The sequence below is a fragment of the Ambystoma mexicanum genome, chromosome 6p, assembly GCF_040938575.1.
Source record: "Ambystoma mexicanum isolate Mex_15411 chromosome 6p, UKY_AmexF1_1, whole genome shotgun sequence".
Lineage (NCBI taxonomy): Eukaryota > Metazoa > Chordata > Amphibia > Caudata > Ambystomatidae > Ambystoma > Ambystoma mexicanum.
In genome coordinates, this window is record NC_090935.1 from 907,828,733 (window position 1) to 907,854,829 (window position 26,097).

The following is a 26,097-nucleotide window of genomic DNA, read 5'->3' on the forward strand; positions in this document are numbered from 1 at the left end:
TCTCTCCATTACCCAAGTTCCCTCCACCTGAGACGAGAATCCATGGGGAAAAGAAGTGAGGACGCCCTCAGGTTCCTCACACTACTTAGACACTTGATGAGGCATGTGACTGCGCGTAGGACACTTATCAGGAGCACACGGGAGGATGGGGGGTCTTTAGGGAGGGCACTGCCCAATCCAGGTGGGATGGGATCAATACTTGAACAGTGGATCTAAAGCTGTCTGGAGGGAGGGCTTGACTTCCTGCAGGAGGGAGTGCCAATTCCAAGTTGTCTGAGTTTTCTTAGCTATGTGTGTCTTGAAAAAGAGGCGTTTGTCGATATGGAACCGGAAAGACTTGGCGCATGAGGTGAGCCCCTCAGGGTTTATGGTTGATAGCCAGGTCTGTACATCTGGGTGTTCAGTGTTGTTGGTGAGGAGTAGGAATTCAGTCTTGGAGGGGTTGAGCTTCAAGTATGCATTGGACATTGTGAGAAACCTGAAGGTGTCTCCCTGGCTAGTCCCCGGGGATCTGTCATCAAGGTGACTAGGACACAGCCATCGCTATTGGATCCAGTTCCTTGGGGTGGACCAGTGAGGGAGGATCACCTGGATAAGGGGTCCTTTCAACACCTTTCCCCCATCTTACCATGCAGTATATTGCAACACACACACACACACACACACTTCCCTACAGGGATAAAAGGTGGAGCGCAAGAGCACACGACGAGCTAGGCAGACCGCAAAACAGGAGATCTGACTCAGCACAGCAGTTCAAGAAGAGGAGAAAGACAGTGCAGGCCGAGAGGGTGACAAGGAGAGAAGCGACGTTGCCCTTTCCGACCTAGGCCTGTGAAACCTCCGCAGGGGAAGGAAAGAAAAACTGTGTTGAACGATAAATAGCCAACGGCTAATTTGAACGTATGAGAAGGTTACAGATACATTTGACAAAAGAGGGGGAATGCCAGCAACAGAGCGGTCCGGCTCCACGTTGGTGTTCACGCAGGAAACTCTGTGGGCCATTACCCAATGGTAGAAACTACTGTATCCAGAAGCACTTGCGAAGAGGCGAAAGAAGGTCAAAAAGGTCATACAGGGGTCTTGTAAAATCCTCTGTACCGTCAAAAGTCTTTGACTGACGGATGATTGCAAAGCTGAGGGAAAGGAGTCCCACTTGGTGAAAGGGGCGAAGTCTAAAAGTTCCATAGTGAACTGGTGGGTAAAAGCTGGCAAGAGTGAACTCGGCGGAAAGATGCTAACGAAAAGGGTCGAAGCCTGAGGTCCCTATGAACAGTGTGTTGACAGGAGTGAACCCAGCAGAGGGTTGTCCACAATGAACTGTCTGTAAAAGTTGGCGAGAGTGAACCCGGCAGGGGAAAGCTGACAAAAAGGGGCAAAGACCGATGAACTATTAAGACATTAAGATTTGTGAATCCAAGAAGTATTGGAAGACCAGGGGAAGTGAATTGTCCCCCTTGTCATTAGGGTCCGAGCCCAGCAGAGGGAGATCCAGGGGTGGAATGTTATCACCCAAAGTTCATTGAAAAACAAACTGTTTAGTCGATTTGTTGAATGCGATTTGTGAAGAGTCTACGCCCGGACAAGGGAGACCCAGGGGTGAAGCCATCACCCAAAGTATACATGGAACTGAACTTTGTGTTTGTTTGTTGGATACACCAGGCCTCGAAGGCAAGAGACATTTTATTGAAAAGAGACTTGGACATCGAAGAACCTGATAGGTGATATGGAACTGTTGGCTCATGCTAGGAAAGTTCGAGCGTGTGTTGTGCTCAGTAGATCCACTTTGTCCTGTGCTCAAAACATGGGGATGGGAGACCCCTGGCAATCGCACCCTGACTTATTTGTAAACACTTCTTTATTGAAAAACTATCCCACACTCTTGCTGTAATTAGTGGAAGGAATTGGAAATAGTTTTGTTTTGGTATAGGCCTTTTTATTTAGACACAACACCACAAGGACTGCCTTATTTTTCATTTGATGGTCGAAGCTTGATCCCATCTTAGATTTAGGTTTAGGTTAGGCGTTTTTCCACCCTGCATTTATAGTGCAATAAACTCCCTTGAACTGTGATCACTTGTGTCTGTCTTTACTATTGCCACCTTGAGTTCCTTACAACATCCAAGACTGGATCAGCGAAAGGCCGGTTTTGAGCCTGTGGATGTCCTTGACAGAGTCGATCTTGAGGTATTGATGTGTGTTGTCAGCGTATTGGTGGATGTGGTGTGCGGCTAGGAGGGCTCCCAGCAGCTCCATGTATAGAGTGAAGATCACTGGGGAGAGGATGGAACCCTGCAGGACTCCACAGGTGGCGGGTAGCATTGGTGATCTAGAGGAGTCCATCTGAACAAACTGCTGGCGGTTGGCGAGGTAGGTTGTTGATCCCCATGTGCTGATGTAGGGTGTCTGTGAGCGCCTGGTAGCCTACTGTGTCGAAAGAGGTTTGTTTGTTTTATTTATAAAGCGCACTTTGACACAGAGGTATCTGGGCGCATTGGAAATATACATGTTTCACGTGTGCAGTTGTCATAGATTGCAGTATTGCAATTAGGTGGTAAAAACAACAGATAGAATTGAGTTACAGTCAATGTACAGACCAAATTTCACAGTAGGCAGTACACAGCATTGGCACGGGTTATAAGCAGACAGGAATTAGACAATGGTGAAATATAGTTGTCTTTTACAGTTAGTACTTCTCAGTTAACCATTTGATGGAGTTATTTTTCTAGTTTGTAAATGATTTAGTCATTTTCCAGGAGAGAGGGAGCGAATTCCATAGCTGTGCTGCCATGACTGGGAAACTAGTACCTCCTGATTTTTGGAGTTTATATCTAGGGACCATCCGGCCAAAGGTGTTCGACGACCTGGTGACTCTGGTGGATGAGCTAAAGTTTAATTTTTCTGTTAGGTACAATGGGGCTGCATGGTTCAAGGACTTATGCGTAAGGGACATAGTTTTGCGTTGGATCCTATCCTTAATCAAGAGCCATTTATACTGTCTGCTGGTTTCAGATATGTGAACTCTCCTTCAGATGCTCAATGCAAACCTAAGAGCGTTGTTTTGCAGGATTTGTAATTTATTAAGAACGTAATTACTTGCTCCCAAGTAGAGACTGTTGCAATAATCCATCTTGGACAATATTAAGGCTCTGGCGAGTGTGATGCAGCTCTCTTGAGAGAGCAGCGGTTTGCATGCCCTGCTCAGTTTGCCCATATAGGCATTAGCTGATGCTGTTGCACTCACCTGTTTATGTAGGTCCAGTGTAGCATTGAGGTAAAAACCTAATGGTTTTACTTCTTTAGCCACTGGGATTTTGTTCCCATCAATGTTAAAAGAGGCCTAGTCTGAATTCAGTTTGTTAAGATTAGCTGTAGAACCTACAATCAGTTACTCCGTTTTATTGTCATTCAGGCAGAGACTGTGAATGGCCATCCATACCTGAATGATTAAGTAAATTTTGTTCACTAGTAGTACATCCTCTTCATAAATACCCCTTAGGGGAAGGAGGATCTGGGTGTCATCTGCGTAATTAGTGTAGGTGACACCCAGACAGTCCAATTTGTCGAATAGGGGCTTTGTGAAGAGGTTGTACATTGTAGGGGATACACAGGAGCCCGGGGGGACTCCACAGGTTATGGAAATAGGCTCAGCTGCTGCTGAGGGAGAGAAGACTCTCATAGTCCTATTATTTTGAAAATATTGTATCCAAGTAATGGCATTTTGAGAGAAATGGGCTGTTAATTCGAGGTGGTTGCATAACATTTTATGGTCAACTAGGTCGAACGCTGCTAATAAGTCTAAAAGCAGTAGTAGAGCAATTTTTCCATTGTCCTTGAGTTCATCTATCTGTGCTTTTAGTTCGATCAACGCTGTTTCAGTCCTGTGTTGAGGTCGAAATCCGGATTGGCGAATTCCTACGAAATGGTTAGTCTCAAGATATTCCTGGATCTGTAGTTAAGCTACCCTGTCCAGTATCTTCAGTAAAAATGGGACTGCGGTAATAGACCTGCATTTAGTAGGAATGGTGGGGTCTAAGGATTGTTTTTTAAGGAGTGGTAGCACCCACGATTCCTTTAAGTTACTAGGTACTATACCTGTGGTGAATAACACATGAATTAGTTTGGATATAAATGGTGCCAAGTCTCTGGCAGCGTCTTTAATTATTTGCGCTGGGCAACTGTCGCCCTGGCATCTAGACGGCTTAACGGACGCAATGATTTTTTGTACGTCCAAGGTTGAGACTTTAGAGAATTTGAAACCTTGGGGTAGTTTAGCGGTAGGCTTTGTATTGTAGTGGTTGTTGTCAGAGCTTTAGATGTTTAGACGTTTTTCAGCAATTTTAGTTTGCAATGTGGCTATTTTGTTGGTGAGAGCATTTTGAATGTTTGTGCACCAGTTTATCTTTGATACACAGGTCTGTGGAGGTGATAGGCGTCTCCATCTCTTTGAGGATTACAAATAGCTCTTTTGTGCTCAAACTAGCTTGATTTATTCTATTGTTGTATGATTTGCGTTTAGTGTGTAGTAGTTCATCCTTATATTTTGCAGATAGGTTAATTAGGTTTGTTTTATTCTCTATGGACGGGAGGTGTTTCCATGTGAATTCCAGTTTCTCTTTTCAGCATGTAAGGTCTTCAGTTCTGGAGTGAACCAAGAGTTCAAGTGAGCTTTTGGTTTGCCTTTACGCATTTTAAGGGGGGGCGATGTGGTCATAGTGGAGTTATAATTCTCTACTAACTTATTGTGGTCAGTGATTTTGTCTAAGGAATTCAATGTAGGGAGCACGAGAGGCATGAAGGCTTCCACCGTGATATTTCGTTTGTTCCTTGTAAGACATGGAGGTGCTATCAGAGTTTGGTTATTTTTTTGGACCTTTACTGAGAGGGTGAATGACAGTAGATGATGATCGCACCAAGATTGGGAAGTGATAGCTGTAATTTTGGTGTCACAGTTATGGTCAGCTATCCAATCAAGGGTCCTACCTTTGTTGTGGGTGGGTTGGGTGACCTTTAGGGTGAAGCCTTGTTCTGAAACCATGTTGGCGATTGCTAGTGCTTGGTGATCATTTGGGTCATTCAAACCAAGATTGAAATCGCCCAGTACTAACATTTGGGAGGATGTTTTGATATTATTCGTCAGAAGTAGTAGCAAATATTTCTCGAAGGTGCCTATGGGCCCACAAAGTCTGTATATTAGTTGGATAGTTATGGTACAGGAGTCGTTGATAGGTAATTTGGCTCTCAGTGATTCACAGAATGAGAATTTGGTTGTAGAGTGTAATCTAGGTTGGTTTTAGCTATGATGGAGATTCCACCGCCTCTGGCATCTACTTTGTCGACTCTTACGATTGTGTAATTTTCTGGTACAGCGAGTAAGAGTGACGGTCCTGCTGCTGCATGGAGCCAGGATTCTGTGATGGCCAGGAAGTCTAGATTGTCTGCAGTGATTAAGTCAGCAATGTCCGTTGCATGTGTTACAACGATCTGGCATTGATTAGAGCACCCTTAATCATCTGCGTATCAACTTTGGCTAGGTAAGTATTCTGTTTTGCTAACTTGTTAGCATTAAGTGTATTATTAGTTGTGATTTTCCTAGGCAAGGGATAGTTAGATTGGATATTTGGCAGCATATTGGCATAGTGTGAATCAAGCCATATCTGGAGTCTAGTGCCAAGTTTGCGATTTCTGTCTCTGGTTGAGAGGTCAAGTAGAACCAGCAGGCAGGCGTGGCCGTGGTCAAGGATGTTGAGGGCATCGCCGACCAGCTGAATGGGTGACGTCTCTGTGCTGCATCTGGATCTGAACCCGGATTGGTAGAATTGATGGAGATTGCTGGTGTCTCTGTGTTTCAGCATTTGCGCGGCTACCGCTTTCTCGATGATCTTTCCTAGGAAGGGAAGATGGGTGATGGGACGATAGCTATATAGGTTGTCAGGATCCAAAGTGGGTTTCTTTAGTAGACAGAGGATTTGTCCTGTCTTTAGGGTCGACGGGAAGGTGCCTTGAGTTAGGAAGCTGTTAATGATCTCCAGATAGGGAAGGGGAGCTTCTGCGGGCAGGGTCTTGAGGATGGATGCTGGGAGGATGTTGTATGTGTACAATATGGCTTTGAGGGCGGCCAGGGTTTCTACTAGGTCATCTGTTGAGTGTCTTGAATGTTGTCCAGGGTGTGGAGATTTTGCAGGGAGGGACATGAGGTGGGTCTGTGGATGCAGAGCTGGTGTCTATGTGCTGGCAAATCTTTCTCATTTTGTCGATGAAGAAGGTGTTGATAATAGTGGATTATTTTGATGGAGTGCATCATCGCAGGGTTGAGCAGTGGGTTTAAGGAGTGCTTCAGCGCTTTGAAGAGGGCTCTGCTTTTGTTGTCGGCTTCTGCTATGGTGTTCTGATAGTAGGAGGCCTTGGCTGTCTTGATTAGCTGTCAGCAGGTTGCTTGGAGTTACTTGCATGGTTTGATAAAGAATGTAGGGCTGCAAAAACCAAGTTGCTTCAAGCATTAAAAACAAGGTTTTGTGGTAGGTCAGAAGGAGGAGGCACACAATTGTGTGCCATTTTCACAATGATTTTATTTATATAATAAAGAAAATGCTTAACTTTCCTTATGCTATGGGTTTCCCTACATACCGTAACTAAACTAAGGTGCTAGTCAAAGTTGTGCAGTCCAAAGTAAATAGTCTATCGTCTGTCCAAAAAACTAAACTAGCCCTACCAATAAGACAAAAACCAACAAAAGACCTGCCTTCTCCTGGGAGGCTGTCAGGATTAAGGGCTGGGACAAACCGGGGCGTTTGCAGCATGTGAAATGACTAAGGAGACTGAGTTGGGCCATAGACTTCATTTCCCAGCAGCACTGGGGAAATCGTGTAGTACACTGCTTTTGCGCGATGTGGCAGCTGTGAGTAAATGCCGCACAGCATGCTTAAAGACAGCCGGCCGGCCGCCCGTGCCAGGTGCGGATTATTCTATTCAGCACGGGAAGTTACGCCATGTGAGCAGATCTATTGACGGAGCAGCGGAACGCAGGAGGTCTGGGCTCGGGCAGCGCGGCAGTGATGGAGGCTGATCCGCTCTCATCACTGAACTTCTCTAAATCTAAGTGATCTGCGCTTCTGTTGTGATTGCATTCTTGTTAGGTGGTCGGAATACCGACATTCACTCTAGACTTGCTATTACATGTTCCAATAGGGAAATGTTTGGTTGTTTAAACCCATACGCTCCGAGGCAGTAACAGACAACACAAGGGGCAATGGGTCTGCTGTAGGAAGCAGGTTACTAGTTTGAGTTATTACGGCTTGTGTGCCCATATAACACATGTCAGTTACACCGGACGCTATCAAGGCCATTTATGTCATGGCTTGAAAGATAATTTATGTTTATTTCGTGTTTGCTTTGCTTGCCCTTGCGGCCATGCGTTTGTATATTCATTTTGGGAGAGTATCCCAGAGTACTCCATCTGGCTTGCTAAGTGTTGTTCATGTTTCATGATCATCTTGTTTCATGTTATATGTTTGACCTTCCAGAATTATGTGTTCTCAAAAGGGAAACGTACATGATTATTGAGGAGTGTCTTAGGTACAGGAGGTTAGGAACTTAGTAGGGGACAGATAGGAGTATGGTTACAGGACAGTTCTGGTTATGTATGTATGTGTATTTTTCCCTACGCTCCCCCTTACTTATCCAAACATGTTGTCCTTTCACCTCTTTCTGGTTTTCCTAACTTCTCCCATCCCATCCACAACCTCTCCCTAATCCCTCTTCCCCCCCATTGGCTGCCACATGGCTACCTGTGGTCTTGACATTCAGGTGCCTGTGCCAACCACAGTGGAAGGGTCAAATCGATTAGGCTTCTGTGGTTTGGGGGAAAGTGCCGATACTCTCTTCCTTGTGTGATTTTGACAGACGTTTTTCAGCACAGTTCCTTTCAATAATGTTTCTTAAAATAGTCTCTGGCTATTCCTCATAATAGCCTTTTCAGTTCCTTCAAGGGATCTTCCCAGGCACTTGTAGACTTGTTCTCTGCACTTTCAAACCCTTTCTCTACACACTGAGTTATGTAGATAACGTCTCTGTTTGACTCTTCCTTGTTCTGTACTCTTGGTCATCACTAGGACAACTATGAGGAGATTCTGTATGACTCTCACACTTTTGGTACTTTTGCCAACTACTGGGATGTGTATGCAGGGTCCCCGAGTGACCTTCACTCTTCTTGTGCCGTGGCAATTCACTGTGACGAGTATTTAGGGTTTCGGAGTGATTTTCACTCCTCTTATCTCTTTGCCACTCACTGGGACGAGCATACAGGGTCATGGAGTGGTCTTCATTCTCCTTATATATTTGCCCCTCACTGGGACGAGTATGCAGGATCCCCAAGTGATTCTCTACACCTCACTCCCCGGGTCTCCTGTTCTCCCCTTTACCTGTAGTGTCAGGGGTCTGCGTCACCCATTCGGCGTTCTTTTCATTTTTTTCTGTACTCGGTCAGGATGGTTCTCAGGTTTCTCTTTCTTGCTGCTTCTGATGCGCTTCATTGTGTTTTGGCAGAGTCAGCAACAAAAGGGGATCCTCCTGTTTTCCCTTCTATGCCACCAACTCCTTACTTCAGTTCTCGGATTGCATTCCTCTTCCATGTACAGACCACCTTGGGTCTGTTCCTGGTGTGTGGCTTCTCTGGCACGCCGACAGGGGGGCTCTCCTTTGGCCCCGCTCGGACCTCCCTCCAGGGACTTTTACCAACTCGGTCCTCTCGGTTGGTAGGGTACCGCTGTCACTTCTCCACAGCTGTTTGCAAGAACATGAAGCAGTGTCTCCCTTGGTTTCTCAGCCTTCTTGATCCGGCTCGTTCGAAACCCCCAGGTTTCCCTTCCTGATTCTCAGAGTCCACCTCTTTTTATGGCATACTGCTGGGGCTTCCCCATCTACTCAAGGAAGTCCTTCCTTTGCATTTGTGACATGTTCATCAAATCTCTTGTTAGCTTCTTCGTCTCAGTGCTTAATAGACCAGCACTCCCTATCCCTCCTATGTTCTTGCTCGTCACAGTACTAGGGTTTTTTTCCTGGTATAACATTACAGTAGCATATGTCAAAGGAGTCTGGATATTTGTCAGTCAGTAGTGCAGTGTTGGCTTCTGTGGGATATCATAAAGGGAGTTCCTCATGGGTAAGGGAGTCCTTATCCCCAAGATGGGAGTCTCTCCCTGTGAGGTCCCGCTCACTGACAACCATAGGGGGATTATTGCGTAGCAGGCTCACCTCCCAAGCCTCGCAGGAAGGGGCTCCCCCATTGGGGGAAGTGACTGAATCCCTTGTCGCAGTTGGCTAAGAGGGATGATATCATCCACATATGAAGGCAGTAAATAAATCCCAGAAAGTAAAATGATGGTACAGGCTGAAGGGTGCCGTGGATTCAAACACCTACAAATTTCTTTGAAAGATAGTACATTTAGGCAATGAAGTGGATGTAGACACGTCAGACCTTACTATATCTGAAGATAAGTGGGTTCAATCACGTACGAATGTTGTACCAAACTAAAATAAGGTCAAACAGAAAGTAGCATCCTGAGTTTCTCCCTTGCTGACATAAGACTTTGTGATCTATATTTATTGTACGTTTTATGAAATAGCATGTTATTGTGAATGTTTTTTAATTTAAATTGTGTCTAGTCATTTTTATAGATTGTACAAACTCCTGTTTTGTAATTATAGGTTTTATTTATTTTTTGATGCACACTTTTATGGCCTTTGCAGAAATAAAGTTAATTGACTGGCTGAAAAGCATTTTTTGGGGTTGTAGAGTATTTGGTGGGACTAGCCCACCTAATGCCAAAACACTGCTCATGGTAAAAGAGCGCGAGAGAAAGGGGAGTTTGGGAGCAGTCTCTCATTTGTATGGCAACTGGGCAAGAGTACAGCATGAAATGGCCTAAGTACTGGCTGTACATTGATTTGTATATTTCAATGATTCATAAATCTCCCACACATATAGCACTTGCATGTAAGGACAAGCAACAAACATCATTTGTGTGGCATCATATATGCATGCACGCCATCTCACACTCAGTAGATTTAATTGGGAATGTCTGTTTTACTTCCCATGCCAATAAACCTGTCATTCTATTTATGAGATCTTGCTTGTGCAGCAGTAAATGGCCTGCAATACTTTGTCATTTTTACAAACTTTGCCGATTCATAGTTTGCCCTGGCTCCACAGGGACATCTACTAGCAGAATGTGCAACTGCACCTCTATCCAGACTGCGTTAATGCTAATCTCCGAAAAGGACTCTGGAAACAACTTTTGGTATTATATTCGATAATGAGTGCCTGTGCTTGGTCTGCAGGGACATCTAGTAAGGGCCTGTGGTACTGCACCATTCACTACATGAAATGAAGCTTGCATATTTTTGCATTGGCCTCTGGTAACAGTCTGTGGTATGACAGTCTTCCATGTGCGATGTTGCTCCCTGTCTCTACGGGGACACATGCTAACGGCCATTGGCATTAGCACTGAAAAATAACATAATGCCATGATTTTGACTACACTCTATTGACCTTTCTGGTCACATTTTTGAATCTGTGATGTTTTGTGACCTTGTGACAGAACCTAAAAGAATTACGCCTTTTCATCCTTGCTCCTGCCCACCCCCCCCTTTCTTGTGAGTTGAGGGGATAGTAGGAGGTTGCTCTTCCACTTTCCTTCTGCACTGTGAACGGTACCTTCGGAAATGTTGATTCTGCAGAAGGGCTCCCAGACGGATTAACGTATTACCAGTGTGGTGCACTAGTACCGGCGACAGGTACAGCCGAGGACTGACTTGTAGCAGATGCCCTAATGGGGCAACAGCAGTGAACCGGATACCATTCTCCACAGCAGGAAGAAGTGATAGTCATCTGTGGCATTGACAGGGAAGAAAGGGTTATATCTATGTGAAACCAGAAGGTGTCTCAACCACTAGTCGCCGAGGATCTGTCATCCAGGTGGCCAGGACAAGGCCATCGCTTTTGGATCCAGTTCCTGGGGGTGAACCAGTGCAGGAGGGTCACCTGGGTGAGGGATCTTCGGGGAGTGGGATGCTGGATAGTGAGATACAGTATCCCCCTTACGTATAACACCTTTACTCCATCAAGGAACTCTTACCCCCAGCTCCCTTTACAACACGAACACTTTGGCACGGACAGCCCGCTACGGGAGAAAACAGACTAACACCCGAGATGTGTACCTGAATTGTCACAATGCATTGGTCAGGCGTGGTCAGGCAATTACTGACAATCACTCACACCTGACTTCCATTACACTTCCCCACTTGGATGAAAAGGTCGGAGCACTAGAGCACACTATGAGTGAGGCAAAGCACACAAGGAAACAGCAGTTTCGAGAAGGCAGCTGGACGAGAGAAAAAAAGAAGGCAAAACAGGAGGGGATCGCAAGGAGGGACATTCCATTGACCTTTCCGACAAGGAACCGTTACTTTCAAGAACCCTCTAAAGTAGAAAGTGTAAGACCAGGAAACCAGGCTGAACAAACCTGCATTGTGTGTTGGAGATACCTGGGGCCCTCCTGCCTCATTAATCAAGGTGGTGAGAAGCAGCAGCCTCTGTGGTACCGTCCTTGGCTCCAAGAACAAAGCAGCATCAGTGAAATCAACACAGCCGGTGAGTTGGGGAGACCGATACAAGACCGGTCTGTGTTGAAGCCAAGGTTGCAAGCAGCAACATTGTATGGCGAGCATTGGAACAAGCATTGTTAAAACGTGTGTGATAAAAGACACAAGTAAAGGTGAACTGCTAATGAGTGTTTGAACTTTGAATGTAAAAGATAAAATACTTTTGACATAGTGGTCTGGCACCGCGTGGGTGCCCAATCAAAGGTCTCTGTAAGGTATCGGGTTGAGAAGTGGCAAAAGTGAAATTCAAAGAGTTGTAAAGAATTGCAAATCGGAGTGGTCCTGCGACGGGTCAAGCAAAATCCCACGCACAGTCGAAAGTCTTTGATTTTGATACAGTAAAGAAAGTTTAGAAAAACAAGAGAACTTGGTCCGAGACCAGCGGAGGGAGACTAATTGAAGGTTTAGTGTCAAAGTGGGTCTGAGCCCAGCAGAGGGGGACCCAGGGTGAAAAGTGAATCATCAGAGAAGTTGTGCATATTTGAACCCTGAGGAGAAAGGAACTTTGAATGTTTTTCTGTCGCATCAGGCCCTCTGAAGAAAGAGACTTTGAATGGCAAACAGACCGGATACTGAGATTTTGTCAGAATACTGAAGTAGTGGGATCCTGCAAGAGTGAAGCTGGCCCACCTAGCCCCCTAAGCCTGCCTGCTCAACAATCCGGCTTTTTTAAAACTATTGGCCAGGCAAACCCAAGGAGAAAGGGGAATGGATAAAACAACAAAAGACAAGAACTCCCACTGCAGGTACTTCAGACTGTCTTCCTGGTAGGTTTTGACTCAGATGGGATGTTCCTAAAAGGAAAATACAACTTTAAATGAATCTGTTCTTTTAATATCTTTCTGACTACACTCTGTTATATAATACTTTCTCCTAAATAAATATTACCTATTGCCTAAGCTTGATTTGCCAATAGGCTGCTTCAGAGAGGTATATTTATATATTGCTGTGTGGCTGACTGTAGCTACTCATAGAACTTTCTTCTCTTTTTGTCTTTCTGCACTCTTGTTCTCTTTATTTTCTTGAATTCCTTAAAGAGAAAATCATACCCAAAAATATTGTTGTCACTATTATCTATGTAAATCTACTCAAGCTGTAATTTTAGAATAAAGATGTATGTAATGTTCATTACCTTTTGTGATTCAGAAGACTCTTAGTAAAATGACTGGAATATTTAAAGTTCCAACAAAAAATATTGTGCAGCGTACATCTAAAACTGTCTCTTACTAGAGAATGTCTCTTTCAATTAAACACTCAGAAAAAAATCGCTGCTCGCTCGAACTTCAAAGGCTGTCTATTCTTGCTTTCTTTCGTTAGGCTGACAACGAAGAAATGAAGAGAAAACACTTGACATTTAAAATGGGCGTGACGCACGCCCGACGTCGCAGGGTCCTTTCTTCTAAACCGCGCTTGGAAATCTTCAGGAATACGCGACGCTCTCTCGCCAACCGAACGAATAATAAAAATAAGGTTAATTCGTTAACTGAACTATGTTAAATGTTAAAAATGCGGTGAATTTCGTCCGCGTGCTTCATTAGTAATAAAAGTTTACTCTTAAATAAAAAATAATTCTTAATAGAATTTTTATCAACAATTATATACATTGAAAAAATAAACAAATGTATATTTTTCCCAAGTCTTTCTCTACAACTTCAGTTAAAAAATAATGAGTCTTCAATTAAAATACAGAAATCCACTTAGCTTATCAGTTTTTTCTAGGACTTGACTCTTCACAAGTTCAGCAGCAGACTGGAACTGGATTTCTTCAACTGCAGACGATCCATCCGTTATCTAAACAACTAATACTAAGATATCTTTGGGATTAAACGAAAGGATACTAATATCCTTTAAAAATGGAAACTTTAATTGGAATTAAACAGGAGCTAACTAATTTATGACCTTACTCAGCTACAAACTTTAATGAAAGGCAGTTGAAAATTGCCATGAACATTCTAAATGACATCACAATACTGTATGTTGTAAGCTAAACCAATCACTACTGCAAAAGTGTTCCACCATTTTGGCTTGGGGGCATTTCATCTTTCTAAATGAAAGTTAGTTAAGGGACAATAGAATAATTTGAAAAAGAAATATCCTGTTCTCTAAACAGAATTTATTTAGTATTTCAACCTCACTCTCTTTCTAACTTTCCTGGAAAGATATTTGAAACTCCCTATTCTCTTAGGAATCTTATCAATGTGAGGTACCAAATGTGAAAACCTGACAGATTTTGAACTGCATCCTCGTGCTATGAAAGCCAGAGTATGTGCCAAACTTGAGTGAGCAACCTTGTCCCGTGCTGAAAATGTGGGCAAGGGAAGCTAATGGCTTAACTATCCTTGTATATCATTTCTTGAACATTATTTTATAAAACATTGTTTCCCACATCATTTGCATTTAGAAGGATTGGCAATAAGTTTATTAGCATAGGCCCTTTTATAATGATAAGACACCACTAGGACAACGTTATTATTTGATGGTCGTAGCTTGCACCCATCTTTAGATTTAGGATTAGATAGGTGTTTTTCAAACCCAATTGAAGTTCAATAAACATCCTTGAACTGTGGTCACATGTGTCTGTCTTACTGTTTGAGAACATGCCTTTCTTACATATCTTAGGCAGCAGAGCTATTTCTTGGGGCAGGCAAAGTGGGAGGCTGCCTGGGGCACCCTTGCCCTGGGGGTGCAGTGGCAGCAAGTGCTGCCTTTTCTAACTCTAAATGATGTTGAGTGGCCCATCGTGAAATTAGTCTGCCCTTGCTTCTGCCAGCCTGCCATTTTCTAATTTTCTCAAGATTTGTGCCAGGGAACACACCCGCCTTTCATCAGGAGCTTTACAGCCGGAGGAGGTTCTCTATGGCTGATCTTTGGAACTGGTGTTTCCTAGTAAACATGATCCCCTTCCGGGGTAGCTTTAGTGCATCTGAAAGGAAGAAAAAAAGTAGTCTGAACGAAACAGAGTGAAACAGGCTTCATTCCAGAACCCCAAACCTATTAAGTAGCCTCTCCAAATTTGACCCACTAGCAACTCTGCAGCTTTAGAACTTACCTCCTAATTTGCTTTGCAATCAATGCATCATTTAAGACCTTCTGGAGCACAGAACCAGCAAAGAGAAAATAAACAAATGGCGCAACATGACAACATGGGCTTAAGTACAGTCTTCATTCTTCCGGAGGGAAGAGGAGACTTTAAAAGAAGTAGATGAGCTCCCTTCCCAAGGCCAGGCAACAAGCATTACTGAGGAAATGGCACTGCCTGTGTCATGCCATATATTCTAAGTGATAAGGACCCAAGAACTCAAGCAGTAGAGGGGCAATGATGAGGAACAGGGTACTAAAACTTGTATGTATGACATTTCTTATGGCCTGAATCAATGTATAGACATGTGCGTGATCTGATTTTAATGGGAGTGCCAGAACCTATGCCACTTTCTAATTATTCAGACCCAAAGGACGGCAAAACTAGGCACTTTTACTCATTGTATGTGCTCAGGGTATTAAACAAAGAAACTAACTGTGCCCAGGCTATGGTCGCCTTTATCTGTCACATGCCTACTGTAAAGTCACTCACTCGCCCTGCTCTGTCACTCTTTCTCCCTCCACAGTCAGTGACTCTCTCTCTGTACAGCGACTCTCTCTGCAGTGACTCCCTCTCTCTGCACAGTGATTTCTCTCTGCAGTCAGTCTCTCTCTCTCTCTCTCTCTCTCTGCGCTGTCACACTCTCCCTTTGCGCTGTCACTCTCTCCCTTTGCGCTGTCACTCTCTCCCTTTGCGCTGTCACTCTCTCCCTTTGCGCTGTCACTCTCTCCCTTTGCGCTGTCACTCTCTCCCTTTGCGCTGTCACTCTCTCCCTTTGCGCTGTCACTCTCTCCCTTTGCGCTGTCACTCTCTCCCTTTGCGCTGTCACTCTCTCCCTTTGCGCTGTCACTCACTCTCTTTGCACGGTCACTCTCTATGTGTGCTGTCTATATAGCTCTCTATCGGTCTATTCCACTTCTCTTGCAGACCTATTTCCCTTCTTGCATCTTCCCATGAAACTTTGCGCTCTCGTCCCTTCATCCTGGTGCCTATAAGTGCAAAATGCATAGAACAGCAGTAAACGGCAAAACTATTGGCTTTGTCAATGATGGTTTTTAAAGGACATTGGAACTTCTCCCCAGATGCAGTAGCCTTTTTGGAGCGGTTCAGGACGTTCTCAAGTGATACTCCAAATCTTTGAGCACGGTGAGACAATTGAGCAGCTTCATGCGGATCACCCCTTCAAATGGTATGAGGATTGTTTGTAAATTTTAGGGATTTCACCCAAACTTCATATAGTTGCTTATAAGTGGGCGATATACCAAATCTTGTGAAAGCGAATGAAGAGGACTGATGGGGCTGACAAGAGATCTCTTGGTTGGGTCGCATTGCACCAATCAAGATGGCCCTACTGTTGAGATTCTTCTGTGTTTCAATACTAACCTGTTCCTATTACAACTACAGGGCTCAGGCGCCTGCAAAGGAATAAGATCCCTTGGGTTCCCCTAAGATTCTGTGCATGCCACTCTTCAGGAAAGGTTGTCTGTCCCACGTATACGTCATCGCTTCACAAATCAGCCCAATAGCAGCCTGGCTATTTGACTCTGCGACAAAAGATGGTGGGATATTGAAGAGGGCTCTACCAGGTTACTTATCTGAAGCCTATATTACTGGGGTTACCCTCAGGGGTTGGGCTCTCTCACTCCAGTGGTAAACACCTCTTGCCTTTCTCTAGGGATGCTTAAAGTGCATAAGTAAAGCATGGTAAAAACACGAATTTTGGAACATCCCCGTAATGGAGGAATTCCTCTAACCTTTGACAAATGTAAAGCAAAGTTCAGAATTGGAATGCTTCTATTATAATGCCGTTGGACTGGCTGCAACTCAAGCCCCATTGAAACTGTCAGTTGGCAAGGGTATTTCAAATAGATGTATTTTCCAATGGTACCAGTATCCTCCTCAAACGATAAGCAGCCACATCTGGCCAGTTGAGAACAGCGATTAGCAATCACAATCTCGGAGGAGTCATAGACAAATGTCTCAGAGAGAGCAGATAAGCTTCTAGGTGCACAACTACCAAAGAATGTGTGTACAAAGTATGACCAGGATTTGTTCCTACATGTTGGAAGGGCTGCAGGAAGCACTTTAGAACACATGTGGTTAATTTGTCGCAGGGTCCAATCATTCTGAAAAGAGGTTTTAGCTTAAATTAAAGGGATCCTGGGAATTGAACTCCCCATGGACCTACTGGTGATTCCAATAAAATAGGGAAAACGATGAGTGGAGGACATAACAAATGTCAAGCCCAATTACTTAATTGATTTCACCACTATTGTATGCAGCATGTTGTGACGAATCCCGAGATGTTGTCACTTCTCCCCGAGGGGAAGCCCCTTTCCATGAGGCCAGGGAAGTGAGGCTGCTACCTAATAGTTCCCTTGGGGGTGGTACTCAGTGGGAGGATCTCATGGGGAGAGACTCCCCTTCTGGGGATCAGTGAGGACATCTCGGGAGAATGCAGTATTCCTGACAGGCACCCAACTCCTTCACACCCCCTTGTCCCATGCCATACACCTCCATGTTACACTCTCCCATATATGTCTGCCAGTTTGGTGAGGCAGAGGTCACTGTGACAAGGAAGAGTAGGGATGACTCGACTAGGACTTCAGTACGAGGTACTGAAACGAGGAGGAGGTGCAGAGCCATAATGAATCCCCATTGGAACCTGAATGAGCAGTCTAGATGCCAATGTTCATTCCAAATAAACACAAGAGGAAGGACTTACCTTGTCGTCAGACCATCCCAGGAGGAACCGCATACTGGGACGACGTCCAGCGTGGAAAGAAGGAGAGGTTGCTGTCCGGGACGCGAGAAGGGGAACCAAGGTGTCCCTACCCAGTCTGCCGTGCACAGGCCGATTGGAGAGCTGGGGAAACGGGAGTCCTGACGCAGGAAGCAGCCGGACAGCGCGATCGTGGGGGCGTGCAGCCCGCCCAGAATGAAACACTGCAAGACAGCCGCAAGCACCGTGGAAGCACTGGGAGATTGAGTGAAGCTAACGAGGACTTCGGAAGTGCCTGAGACCACCGAATGAGGAATGACAGAGACCCAAATGGTACATGGGGTGCCAGGGGCAGAAAAGGGGACAAGAGAAACCTCAAACCAAGGGTCTGGGACCCAGAGAAAACACAAAGGAATACTCTAAACAATAGTACCTGGAATGAGACCAAACCAGGTCTATTAGGAGTAAAATACAAAGTTGAGAGCAGGGTTTAGGACCCACAACTTGAGAAGGAGAGCATCACTAGTCATCTTCTTCTTGGCAGTACCTGGCAGGGTAGTGAACCAGGTCTGCAAAAACAAATCACCAAAGGAACTGTGAAACGGGTCTGGGACCCACATAGGCCAGACTATATGAGACGGTCAGGGGAAGGGAGTCACTCCCCTGGTGTTGTGAACTGTGAAACTAAAGCCAAGAAGGGAGTCATTCCCCCCTGGCTTTCCGTGGGTAAAAACACAGAGCCAGATACCAGGAGAAGGAAGTCATTCTCCTTGTAATTGAATTTACCCCCTGGTGAGAAACTTGCAAACAGAATGGTGGTGGAAAACCAAGGAACAAGAAACCAGGAGAAGGGAGACATTCTGCAGGAACCCACTAGTGAATAAGCAGCTATAGGCAATATGGAATGTTGATGTTTGAACTAGAACTTTACCTTTTGAGTTGAATTGAGAACTTTACTGCTTGTTGGCATTACACACTAAAACTTTGTTTTGTGCCTTGAAAAAGGATTGAGACCAGGGGAAGGGAGTCATTCCCTAGGGTAAAGATCCCACCTAACAACTGAAACTGTGATCCACTGTCCAGAATAAGGGAATCATTCTTCTGAACCAAGCAGATTCAATACCTCTTCAGTTCAGTTATAAGTGTGAGTGACAGAAGAAGGCTTTTTGACACAAGACGGTGACCTAATGATTTATACGGACATCCTGACTGAAACTGTAGTATTTTAGTTGAGGTAGGGAAACCCCTCTTAGAGTAAGGGAAAGTTAGTCTTTTTCTTTATTTTCATTACTAATAAAAGAACAACGATGCCACCTGTGTGTCAGTCTCCTCCTTCTGCATCCTTACAATGCCTTACCATCACATATTTTTGCAAGGCTGCACAGGGCCCAATTATTGCTCATTGGTGTGGGGAAGATCTGGGAGGTGGTTCTCTCCTATGAAAGGTTTCAACAATCTCCAATACGTTCTTCAAAGATAAAGACCATCTGTTCCACAGATCTTTGTTGCTAAAGAATGTTTCATTGCTTCTTGTTCTTGTTATATAGTTTTACAGCACAAAACTAGATCAGGAGCAACAGAGTGCTCTACAGATTATAGAGCATAATATTTGTAGAAAGAATTTAAAAAGTCACCAAGCAACAATTAGTAATAACTGTCACAGTACAATATATGGCTGTGGGAGTCCACCAGATATCCGGAATCTGGGTTACAGTTAAGTGTGTTATTTAAGTGATTTAATATTTTGGACTTGGGCTCTTCTGCCAATTTATTGATTATGGATATTCTTCTCAGTGCGGTTGGAAAGCTCCATTGGGTGAGGTTGGGTGGAACATTTCATGCCATGGCTTGTCCTTGAGTGAACAACACTGCTCCTGACCGGTTGTCAGCTTATTTCTGCATAATTGATCTTAATTTTCTGTAAATGTCAATCATGATTGATATCTTTTCAATGTAGCCTTATTTATGGCATTCTTCTCCTTTTTAATTGATTGCTCTGAATAATAAATGAAAATAAAGCTTTTAAAAAAAAGAAGCAATACTTTTAAAAAATAATGTATTTATTGAGTTTTTCTTACAAAAGTTGATCATTCCTTTCCCAATATTAGCTCCCCCTGGCCACACCCCTTCCCTCTTCCCTGTCCCAACCCCTCCCTCATCCCCACCCCCCCTCAAGTGCCAATGCATCCCAACTTTACTTCTCACAGTCCCCATTGTCTCTGCTCGCCTCATAGGCTAGACACCACTACCCTCGAGTTTGGATCTTGGCTCCCCCTCCCTCTTCCTCTTCCTCTTCCCTTTTGTAGTTTTGCCCTGAACCAAATCACTGAGGTTTTAAGTCCTGAGTGGATGCCAGTTCATTCAGCAATTGTCCCCAATCCATTGGCAGCACATTTTCCCCCTCCAGGTCCCTGTGTTTATATAGGTAAACCACCTCAGCCAGACCCCACCTCCGTACATCTTGAAGCCATTACCTCAGTAACGGGCCTGCCGGCCTCTGCCACTTCATCGATATCCGCCGTTTGGCTAATATCAGCAAGAAACCTGGAATTTTGTTCTGGGTGTTATGCCTCTTCGACCCCGGTAGAAACAACCACAGGCGCACCTCATGTGTATAGTCGTACCTGCCTCCCACCAAGGCGTTCAGACGTTCCGTCACCTCCCTCCAGTAATTAGCTACTACTGGACAGTCCCAAACTATATACCAGAATCCGGCGTGATCCACCCCCCACCCCACATCTCGGGCAGGTATGGGGCACAGATTGCTTATCGCATGCAACCTCTCCGGTGTCAAATATGCCCTGTGTAGATAATAGAATTGGCCGAGTTGGAATTGTGCGTTCCCAGATGTCTTTTTGACCTGTTCCCACATTTGCGTCCACCTCTTTTCCGGAATGAGTTCTCCAGAGTCCCGTGCCCATCTGCCTTTAACCACCAACTCCTTATCCTTCCTAAGTGCCTGCAAGGCTCTATACACCCGGGACACCTTACCTCAACCTTCTCCTAGTTCTAATAGTGTCTGCATTAGCGGGCGTACTTCCGGCTCCTCCGGTATACTGTTCCACAGTGTAGCCAGGCAACTCACTACCTTGGCATACGTGAGGAAATGGCCACTTGCCACCTGATACATTTGTCTCCATTCCTCGAATGTTAGCAATTTGCCCCCTTCGAAGAAATCAAGAAGCAATACACCTGAGGAAAAAACATGTCTATGGGGCAGGGGAATGAGTGAGGGGAGAGTGTGTCAGTTTAGCATTCAAAAGTAGAATATAGAGGATAGCCACAAGGTGATTTTGCAGTCAATCAGTATCAAGGTAAGAATTATTTTGCACCCATTGATGCCAGTTACGTGTTGCACATTGAGTAGGGATGAACGACAAGTGTAGAAAAAGCGGTCTGCAATCTTTGGCTCTCCAGATGTTTCGGACTATTTCCATGATACCTGGCTATTTACTATGCTGTTTAGGGATGATGGGAGTTGTAGTTTGTTAGGCAGAATCCTGTGCAGTTCCCTTGGGGACCACTGCAAGAAGATTAAGACTCCAGGAGTAAGCAGTAAACCCAATTGGTAGCAGTCTGCACCCCCCAGATATACCTGGTAGCTGTGGCTGAGCAGTCAGACTTCTCTCAAGAAGAGTAGGGCAGTATATAGAGTATACACAATAGGGCAAAAAAACACAGTAGAGCAAACAAACACTGACCAGAGCTTTGTATCAAAAGTAAATAATTATTTATTTAAAACACACTTTAGGAAATACACTAGCACTCTAAATCAAAAGCAAGTTAAAACACAGGCAGGTAAAGTATAAACACATCCCTTGATAACTATTAGACAAGTCAGAGTTAAAACACCACTATTTGTTCAAACAGATGTGAGCGTGTAACCTAGATGGCACTCCAATAATTAAGTTAAAGGGAAAGAAAAAGGCAGGGCATAAAAATAAAACCGTTCCCAACACTTTTAGAAGTTCAAAGCAAGGGAGTAAATGCAGTATACACTGTAGAGCCAAAGTTCATAGGCCAGGCCCACTTTAAATGGAGCAAAGCGAAATGTGCCTAAGATCACACAGTTTAAAATGCACTATAAGTCTTTGCAGGATGTTCAAAAGAGGTTGGGCTGATTCAAGAAGTAAAGTTAGAAGGTCTGGGGCCAACCCAGTTGGAAAGCCAAGGATTTATGGGTCACCTTTAGCAATCCGTGGAAAGGGAGGCCAGGCAGAACACAGTACCTTAAAGAGAGAGGAAGCTTCAGCGGTGGCAGTTGTTCCTGGTAGTGGTTGCAGTTCGTTGTTTCGACCAGGGGAAGAGAGGATCTCGTTGAGGAGGAAACTTAAGAGTCGAGTCACTGCACAGGGATGAAACCAGCCGCGGAGTTCGTCGGTTAAATGGTGCGTTCCTTTTATTCGCAGTCAAAGTGGTAAAGCTTGGCTAGCCGGCCGCCGGGGTGCTTGGCACGGGCAATTCGACCAAGAGACGTCTTTGGAAGGCGAAAGGGGCGAACTGGTTGATCCCACCAACTCAAAGGAAGAAGACTCGTCCAGCAGAAGATGATCTCTTGTCGTTGGGAAAGTGGTGAGTTTGTTGCAGCAGGGCTCCACCGGTGGTGTCGTTGTTGCAGATGGCTCAGCTTCTTCCCTCTTCGTATTCTTAGGTCCTGTGGCGACTTCTGAAGTTCCAGTCCCAAAAGCCCTGCTTTTATGCAGAAAAACCCCCATTCAACAGCCTAGCTGTCACTCAAACATGCTAAGTGGTGAGCCGGGCGGCTCACCACTGGGCCAATCAGAAGAGAGTGCGACTTGAGTTGCTTAGGCAACGCAGTCCAGGGTACCAATTCCCCCACCCACACATCCTGTGGAACCCAGACAGAGTGGCACCAGTTGGACGGCTTCTGGGGAGAAGCCCGCTTAAAAGTGGAACAAAGGGCCCGACCTTGGTTGGAGTTACAGAGACGGACATGAGCGCCATTTTAGAAAAGAGTTCTGGCAAAAAGACCCAACCGTTGATTTAAAATTAATTAAATAAACCGGCGGTATCTTTAATATTGTACCAAAAAGTGGTGCGTTTAAAATCAATGGGAAAATCCCATAGGAAATATTCCGGTGGAATATTTTGCGTGGTAACCACTGCCACCAGTCAGAAACTCGACAAGGGGGGACTGGAGAGTGCCCCCTTGGAAACAGACCCAGGGGCAATCGAATTAACTCCTTCCAGTACTTCCACAATATGATGGTGTGTACTGGTTCTGTTCACAATTTTGGACTAGTAAAGTCAATGGTGACTTTACATGCCCTGGGAGACAGTAGTCAGTCCCAGGGTATGGAGTCTATGACGCCCCTGTGTTACTGCACTGAGGGTGCTGTGTAACACATACACAAAACAGATGATACCCTATGGAGTAAAAAAAAAACCATAGCCCATAAGCACACAAAAAGTAAAAGACATACCTAAAATCATGCCTAAGAGTGGGAGGAAAAGAGTCTCACTATTAGCAGGAGAAGAAAACAAACCCCAAAAAATCCAGCAAAGCTGCTGGGGTGCTCACTAGGTTTGGGAAATTAGCCTTATAAGAGCATTCTCCCTAACACAGTCCACCACATCTGGAGAGCCAAAAGTTGTAGACCTCTGGTCCAGATTAAGATAACACAGCAAAACACATCATTTATGGATTTTTCGTGTCTGAAGCCTGTAGATTATAATATGTGCAGTTTCCATTTTTTTTTTTAAGATAAATTGATTTTCCTTGAATAAAATGGGATTCTGATATGTAAGGTGGAACAACGCATTCAAATATATTCCATTTCTTTTGATAGAATTTTCCTTCAGGTAAGTAAGATAACCTTCATCAAGCAAAGGGCAAACGCTGCACTTAATAAAACCCAAACAGTGAATCACTGAAGAGCCTGCATTTTACATAAGAAACTAACAAAGTATTCTTACCTATAGGACTCCAAAAGGTCGACAACTTCACCCTGCCGAAAGTGTTTTGCCCAGTCTAATGCCATCCTACAAAAAGAAGAGGCAGAGTGAATAACAAACAGTTCATGTTTGAATTCAAAAAGTTAAAATTCTTTTCAGCTTAGTCGACGACACATTAAAACAGCACTTTTGCATTTCCAATCATTAAAACGTGCATAAAAGTGCTAATCATTTTCATGACTAATTATTTCAGATACTCTGTCAATAAGTTCCATACCCGTGCTGCTTACAGTTTTCTTTGTAATCCGTTGCCGGGCTGAAACTTCAAAGTGAGCCTGAACTATGCGGGTGTTGCAAGGTTTTTGAATAGAAAATCATTTAAATGTATGTATGCTTAGCATGTGACGCTTAACAGATGAGGCCAATGGAGGAGCGGTGAATCTTGGTTGCTCTGCTTGCATGGCCAAGACTTTGGTTCCTTCCGGCCTCCACATGCTGGAGAAAGTGAGGGCGAAGACTCCCAGTTGTTGACAACAACCTGTAACTCCACCCCTCCCGTGGACAAGGTTTGAGAGACGAACTGAGGGGAATTCCAGAAGCGATGGCACAGTGATGCAAGGTCGCAGCAGGAGAGCTCGGAATATCATGGTGGTCTGGAAGGCACTGGACTGGGAGACAATCCATGCAATGTTATCTAGTTTTTTACATTATTTTATTGAACATCTGAACTTGGTTGTACCTTGTATTACAGAAAAGTGGTTTGGGGACCGCACTATGACGGCTCTGAATGACAGAGTACCCCAGGGATACTCTAGATTTGTTGTAAAGCGCCCATTACGTCTTGGGGGTTGGAGGGTGTTGCATTTATTTTCAGAGCAGGTTTTAAAATGCTGGATAAGATGATTAGTATTAAGGGTTCAAAAGTTCTACTTGCAAAATGTTTGGTCAGAAGGGAGAGGTTTTATGATAAACTCGCCAAGGCGATAGAGCAGTTGGCGCCAGGCTCTCTGAAGAAAAGGAATAGCAGACCGAAGGAGGAGGAATGGTTTTCCAGTAAGGGTTGAACAACAGAAAGTTAGGGTAGCGAGAGAATCTGGTGGAAAAAAACAGGATGAAAATGCAAAAAGAGAATATGAACAAGCTCTCTTTTCATACAAAAACAATGATCAGGAAAGCAAAAAGTAGTAACTACTTCAATCAGATTGTTTTAAGCTCCAATTTAACCCAGGACATTTTTAAAGTGCTGAATGAATTTCGGGAGCCGCCAGCTATTTAGAAGATTATGACGCCCTCTCAGCATTTCTATGAAGAACTGAGTGAGTTCTTCTTGGATAAAATAAATAAGAGCCTAGAGGAATTTCAGGAATTAGACCCTGAGGCTCAGTCCCATGATAAAATGGAGGGGATTATGGATTTTTCTATGGTGGGGGAGCTTTTTATGGTCTTTTCTCAGATTAGCCAAACTCACCTTTTGGAGGCGATGGTGAAATGTAGACCCTCTAGCTCATTCTATGATCCCTGTACAGCAAGGATCGTAAAATCAGTCAGTGAAGTAATTGGACAGGAGTTGTGTCAAACTATCAACAGCTCATTTGCACTGGCATAGTTCCAGCTATTCTAAAAAAAGGCTTCTATGACTTCTTTGTTGAAAAAACCTTCATTAGATCCTTGTTGCGCGAACTATAGACCCATCTCTCTTCTTCCTTATGCTAGCAAGCTCATGGAGAGTCTTGCTACAAGAACAACTCCAAGCGCATGCGAGTCACAGGGGATGGCTGGATATGGCTCAACCAGGTTTTAGACCAGGCCATAGTACAAAATTGGTTGTGCTGGCTTCTGTGGGTGATTTAACAAGGGCAATTGATCGTGGTAGTGCCAGGGTTCTCTTTTTATTGGACTTATCTGCAGCATTTGACACAGGAGATCACAATATTAAGTCCAGATTAAGTATTCTCAGGGTGAGAGATAGTGCCCTGAAGTGGCTTGCCTCCCTTTTATTTGATAGATCACAGGTGGTGATCTGTCCACCTTTTGAATCCAGCATAAAAGCAATCTCTTGTGGAATTCCGCAGGGCTCTTCTTTAAGCCCACTACTTTTCAATCTGTACATGAGAGAGTCCATTGGCTCACATATTGAGGTCAGTTGGTGTCTGGTTTTACATCTATGCATTTTTCAGCTTGAAGTGGATGATGTGTAGGTGGGGAATAGGTTGAAATCATGTTTGGAACAAGGCAGTATCTAGATGTGGCAAAACAGGCTCAAGTGTAATGTTCAGATGACTGGATGATACGTGTTCAGCATATACAGTTAGCCCACACGCTGGTATCTATTTCTTTTTATTTATTTATGATGCGCCTATACACAATGTGTTTCAAGGCGCAACAAGACAAAAGGGTGGGGGAAACAGGAAGGACAAAAACGAACATACTAGGCCATGTGACATTCAGAATGTGTAATTGAAGAGAAGTGCAGGGGGGAGCAAAGGGGGGTGAGTGCTTGTCAGGGCGGAGGACCTGTGAGGAAAAACAAGTGCCAGAGGAGGCCAGGTGGACAGAGTTGGGTGAAGCAGAGAGTGCAGGGGAAGGAAGGTCCACGAGCTAAGTGCTAGGTAAGGGGCTGGAAGGGCTACAAGAGTTCAGGGGGGAAGAGTGCAGGATGAGAGAGGGGGGGTCTGGGGAGACCAAGTGCAGGGGTACTCTGGAATGGGGGGTGGAGGGTAGG

General features: G+C 44.5%; 1 protein-coding gene across 4 annotated transcripts in view; it reads right to left on the minus strand.

Moving 5' to 3' along the window:
* The window catches only part of YTHDC2 (YTH N6-methyladenosine RNA binding protein C2), a 2,707,399-nt gene that overhangs the window by 1,391,224 nt on the left and 1,290,078 nt on the right, over positions 1 to 26,097 (minus strand). For all 4 annotated transcript variants that reach the window (XM_069625524.1, XM_069625523.1, XM_069625522.1 and 1 more), the window contains exon 13: positions 23,397 to 23,462. In XM_069625524.1, the coding sequence (XP_069481625.1) occupies positions 23,397 to 23,462 (66 nt within the window). The remainder of the gene's footprint in view (positions 1 to 23,396; positions 23,463 to 26,097) is intronic.